This window comes from Brachyistius frenatus, unplaced genomic scaffold, assembly GCF_029030835.1.
Source record: "Brachyistius frenatus isolate BFR_SWC_R1_liver_20210118 unplaced genomic scaffold, ASM2903083v1 Contig_407, whole genome shotgun sequence".
In the NCBI taxonomy this organism is placed as follows: domain Eukaryota; kingdom Metazoa; phylum Chordata; class Actinopteri; family Embiotocidae; genus Brachyistius; species Brachyistius frenatus.
In genome coordinates this window covers 202,410-208,409 of record NW_027211006.1, presented here as the reverse complement: position 1 = coordinate 208,409, position 6,000 = coordinate 202,410, and the positions used below count along the sequence as shown (strand labels likewise).

Sequence of the window (6,000 nt, the reverse complement as noted above, 5' to 3'; positions counted from 1 at the left end):
AATTTCTTCTTTCTCTTTTTCCATTCTTCTTTTCATCTCTTTTATTTCTTCCTCATGTGTTCTCTCCAGCTCTTCCCTCTCTCTCTGCATCTCTTCTTCTTTCTCCTTCAGGATTCTCTTCACTTCTTTCTTTATCGCTGCCTCAGCTTCTTGCAGCATCTCATTGGTGTAGCAGCAGCCTCCATTTTCCTTCACCATGCTGTCAATCCTTGTTATCAGCTCACTGACTTGTGTGTGGTTTCCTTCATCGTAGTTATTGAACAGGTGGTATCTTCCTCCACAGTCAGAGATCAGTTTCTTGAATGAATCATCACATTCCTCTTTAATGTAATCATCAATGGACAGTTTATCATGCTTCAATTTATCTCCTCCGGTCAAAAGAATGATGGTGAACGTCTCTGAGTTTTTTCCAAATCCTTCCTTGATGAGTTTCAGTGTCTCCTTCTCCTCTGGAGTGAATCTGCCAATCTGTAAGACCAACAGGAAGACATGTGGTCCTGGAGCCAGAAGACTGATGCATTTCATCATCTCATCATTCACCTCTTCAGAGGACAAAGTTGAGTCAAACAGACCAGGAGTGTCGACCACAACAACCTGACGACCGTTCACTTCACTCTGGGCTTTCTGACAACGTTTGGTAACTGATGTTTGACTTGATTTGGCTTTAAACCCTTTCCTTCCTAGAATGGTGTTTCCTGAGGAGCTCTTTCCACTGCCAGTCTTCCCTATCAGCACGATCTTGAGAGGCTCTGAGCTCTGCTTCTCTTCAGCACCTACGAAGCAAAAAGACGCAGAATAAAGAACAGACTGAGGTATAGTAGTGGTGATTAAAAAGTTCAGACGGTTCCTGTTGCGGACAAACGGAGTGTCGCACAGTGATGAACACAGTACAGGGAGGAAGCAACGAGCTTCATGAGGAAGTATTCAGAGTGTCGTCTCTTGATCAACATCATCACTGAGTTCCTCACGTTAACGTGACCGCTGGTACGTGAACATTAGTGATGTCACCGTGGAAACCTGAAACTGGAGCAGAGAAACAGATTTTGGAGGTCAAAGTCTGGAAATCATCATCTGTCCTGAGACCGAAGAAGAAGGAGCGTCATGTCAGGAGACACCAGGTGGGTTTTTTCTTTGACGTTGGTGGAAGTTGTGTCACTGTGAATTCGTCCCCAGAGTCAGACTGTCAACACCGAGTTCCACTGGGAACCTTCTGAGGCGCCATGGCAACGCCATTCTCCAACATAACACGCCCACTCACAGTGTTGAAAACAGGTGAGTTTCTCACTCTTGGCAACACAATTGTAGCTCCCCACCCCCCAACTCACATGATTGTGTAGTGGAAATCACTGCATGGGCTCAGGAACACTTTGTTGTAAGCGGGTGTGTTGAAGATTTTATTTTCCCCAAAAAGTTTGACCCAAAATCGGATGTTCCTCTGCTCCAGTTTCAGGTTACCATGGTGACATCACTAATGTTTCACGTACCAGCGGTCATGTTAACCTATTGAACTCAGTGATGATGTTGAACTCTCAATACTTCCTGAGGAGGTTGTTTCTTCCTGCTGCTCCGTGTGCATCACTGAAACTCTCTCTGAACTTATTGATCGCACCTTGTAATGTTAAGAACTTCAACAAAGCATAATTATTATTTGTATATGAAAATAAAAATGAATTGTACTTACAGATGACTGTGTTTTTTGGCTTTAGGTTTGTAAGTTCAGCCTGTAGTTTGGCGATGTGTTTCTCTAGTTGTATGACCTTTTTTCTTTGGGCATGAGCAAATGCTTCAGTTGTGTAGCTGCACAGCTTGTTTTCACAGGGTCTCTGTATAATTTCTTCAAGACTATTAAACATTGTGGAGACTTCTTTGGCATCCTTAAGGTTGACAACAATATATCTCTCTCCACAGCTCTGACAGAGATCCTGGATGTCTTTGTCTTTTGTTATGAAGTTAAGAACAGCTTGATGTTTAGGATCTGACTCCACGGTGAACAGAATCAGGGTGAAGTCGTTGACTCGAGAGCTGAATGTGTTCTGGAGGGTCTTCAGCTCTCCCTTGTCTTCATCAGTGAGGGGATCCACAGGTAGGACCAGGATGAAGACGTGGACGCCCTCAGGACCACAGAGGGAGACACAGCTGAGTGACTCCTCCATCACCTCCTCCGGAGGTTTTCCATACAAGGCGGGCAGCTCCACCAGGGAAACCCGACGTCCACACACCTCTCCCTGATGTTGAACACACTCCGATGAGTCGGAGACTGAACGAAGCTCCGTCTCTCCTAAAATGGCCTTGATGGTTGAAGTCTTCCCCGCTCCTCTCCTCCCACAAACAACCAGGTTCAACGAGGGTTTCATGACTTCAGTGAAGGTGAGGAAGGTTCCTCTGTTCTCATCGGCTGTTCCTTCAATCTTCTTCATCAGTGATCTGTAGTTATCTTCAAACATGTTGTAGTATCTTCCTCCACAGTCTTTAAGGAGTTCATTCACAGAGGAACTCATTTCATTCTTGTGTGTCATGATGACCATCGAGTGCTTTAAGGCATCTCCACCAAACAAACTCAGGATGAACTTCAGTCTGCGTTGGTCTTCTTCCTTAAAGTCAGAAGGTTTCACCAGCAGCAGCAGAACATTTGGTCCTGGAGGACAGAGACTCAAACATGTCTTCATTTCTCTCCTCATGATCTCCTCAGACAGACTGAACACATCTGCTGTTTTCACCACTATTGTTGGTTTTCCTCTCCACTCTCCACAGGAGGCCACGGTGTGACTGGATGTGGAAGGTTTCTGTTCATGAAAACTTTGGTGTCCGATGATGAAGTTTCCAAGTTTTGTCTTTTTGTCTTCACTTTTCCCGAACAGCAGGATCCTCAGTGAAGACGCTGGAATACAAAAGAGAAATGATACCAGATGAAATGAGATGTTGATGAAAACGCCACCAAAGACGAGGTTTGGTACATAAAGTTCAGAGACTGCTCCTGTTGCGTACGAACGGTGAACAGCACCATGACGTGCACGGAGCCGGGCTACACGAGAACCTTGGTGAGTTCAACCTGCATGTGTGTACGTTTGTCAGTTTGATATAATAGAGGCTTGGAGACACCAAATCGTTCAAGGATTTTCATGTATTTTTCTTTTGAGTCTGGAGCGTTAATGCAGTTTTTCTATGACATATTTGGGGGCTTGTCCGGGATTTCTAACCCGTCTCTGTTTCATTAGAAGAAAACAATTTATTAATGATTGACAGGCTTTTTTGAGAAAGTCAGAGGATTTTTCACTTTTGGGGAAGTGAAGGGTAATAAGTAATACTTGTTTGTTGTTAATGTTGATTATGATTGGGATAATTAGAAAAGCGGAAAGTTGCAAATTTTCTTTGTCTTTATTATATGAAGTGCCCTGAGATGAGTTATGTTGTTGATTTGGAACTGTATCAATAGAATTGAATGGAAAAGAAAAGAAGTTGACCCTGACCTCATGTCCCAACACGGATCATTTATACTTTTCTTCTGGTTCTTTTTCTTCTTCTACTATTTAATGGGTGATGATAGCCGGCCTCAACTTCCTGTAATTGGTCTGAAAGTCCAAAGCATCAAAAAAATGTTTTCACACCACAAACGAACCAAACTATTGGTTAGTTTGATCCGGACCGAGACCACCTCTTTTGGTCAGAACTTGTCTGGTCCATACCGTCGTCCGAGGCTTCTGTCACACTGACGGTTTTGATTCGGATCAAACGAGGTCGGTGTGAAAACAACTATGAAACATGTTTTGCTTTTTCACACATTTTGTGTCACCTACTTCCACATGTTATTTCACGATTCTGATGTTTTTAGTTTACACTGCAGAAAATAGTAATAATAAAGAAAATAGTAAAAATAAAATAAACCCATGAATGAGCTAGTGTGTGAAAATCTTTCCAGGTACTGTGATCCATATCTTAGTGCTGTATTACACTCATATAGTGTGCATGTGGACAATAATGATGTGTTTTACTTACAGTGGTGGGATGGGGTAAAGATCCTGGAAGCTTTGGTCTCTGTAAAAGACACAATGATGTCAGGTTTATCAATCTGATCCTTCTGTCATTGGTGGTAATTATGACATTCTTTTTAACAGAGTTACTGTTCTCCACTTACCAACAACTTTTGTAGGATTTGAGTCAGAAGTGACTCGTTCTTTTGGTGTCGGGATTTCTTGATCAGTAGCCCAACTTGGCGCTGCATCCTTGAACACATGTCCATTGTTTTCTTTTGCAATTTGACCCAGACGTGTTAACAGCTCTGGAAGTTCAAGGTTCTTCCACTCCAGATGTCTGTATCTACATTTTCTGATCATGTCTTTTAAGGGCTGGACCATCACATCTTTTTCAATGAAACTCGAGCCCTTGTCTCTCGGTGTGGATATCAGTACGAGCGAGTGATAGAACGATCGATCACTGAGACGTGTCAGGATTCTGTCGAGCCTCACTTTTATCTCCTCTGTGAAGTCTTCAGGCTGCAGAACCAGCAGGAACACGTGAGGACCGGGATCACAGAGTTCCACACAGTCTTTTACATATTCTGTCAGTTTGTCTTCAGAGATGTTTGAATGCAGCAGATCTGGGGCGTTGATGAGGACTATTTTCTTCTCCTTTAACGGACCGCTGACTTTCAGAAAGTGTTTTGGTTCTTCCTCAGTGTTGGACACAGTCTCTCCCAGTATGAAGTTCATCACCTCTCCCCTCTCAGACCAGCTGTTCCCCAGCAGAACGATCCTCAGCTCAGACACTGGAAAGAAAACACTGAATTAGAAAAACCAACATCCTGATGATTTTGTCCACTTTCGTACACTAAAGTTTGGTGGACTTCAGTTAATGTGTTGTTATCATTCTTAAAACTTTCAAAACCACCAGTGAACTTGCAAAATTGTAAAAAAAAAAGTGTATTCACCTTCAGACACTGTATTTCTAGATGTTAATATAAAGAGGAATTCCTCTTACTCAGTTCACCAACTTACTGTCAGGTGGCAGAAATTCATAACTGCTGCTGCGCTTCATTGGTTGAAGAAAACCTGTTGATTCATACATATGCCATATTTAATCATCCATTAGATGCACACAGAGTAGTGAGGCAATAGTTCATTCAACTATGTAAACAGTCACACTTAAATAAGACTTAAAAAGAAACATGATGCTTGAAAATACATCGGTCAGTTAACTGGTTCATTGTGTCCAGAAGAGTCGCTCACACACGGTGGATTGTCTGTAACTCTTTAAACTAGACTCAATCACATGTAAATCAGAGTGATCGAGGAGCTTTGTCTTCACTTCTGCATGAGGTCAATCATTGTTGATGCTAACCTTTGTGGATTGGGAGAGACTGGAGACATTTGAATTATCTGTGGGCAAATTATCAATCTGTCCTGGGTGATCAGATCACTGGTAGTCAGCTTTCAGTCGTCACTGTGGGTGTTGTTGTTGTTGTTGTTTTTCTATTTCCTGGAGCTGCAGGTGAGCAGCAGACGGGCGGGTGGAGATAGAGGTGGGGAAGAGTTGAGATCTGAGTGTACTGAATGTAGGTGGTGTCGAGTTGCAGCTAAGTCACTTCAGGGCTTTTTTTTTTATTCTAAAAAATCTTTTTAAATATGTAAGTTTGAGGAACTTGAATTTAGAAGTTTTTTAGAATAAAAAAATTAAGTTTGAAAGGACTCAAGGATCGCAGCCAAAGAACACGTTCAGGACATCCCTGACTTTAACAATACAAGTATTCTCCTGACACCTCTGTTGCTCACTTGGACCATGTTTTGCATTCCTCAGCATCTCGATAAGAGTCAGCCTCTTCAGGAGATCCTGACTCACCTGTCTGCTCAGCTCACCTGCATCCAACCTGGACGAGGCTCCCTCTGCTAACTCCAATAAAACTCCAAAAATTACTGTGCTGGCAAAACTCATTTATTTCCCTTTTAAAATGTGGATTCAGGCCAAGTGGCTGATTTGATGGGTGTTGTGAATTATGCAATATTACAG

General features: G+C 42.5%; 1 protein-coding gene across 1 annotated transcript; it reads right to left on the bottom strand.

Annotated features, from left to right (window-relative positions):
- Positions 1-5: 5 nt before the first annotated feature.
- LOC138636782 (GTPase IMAP family member 8-like) lies at positions 6-5,044 on the bottom strand (the record flags this gene model as incomplete). The annotated part of the gene is made up of 5 exons (XM_069725010.1): positions 4,992-5,044; positions 4,133-4,762; positions 3,994-4,032; positions 1,682-2,878; positions 6-773 (listed from the first exon to the last, which is right to left on the bottom strand). Coding segments are annotated over exons 1-5 (2,674 nt in total), but the record flags the coding sequence as incomplete, so codon positions are not given.
- Between the last annotated feature and the right edge of the window lie 956 nt (positions 5,045-6,000).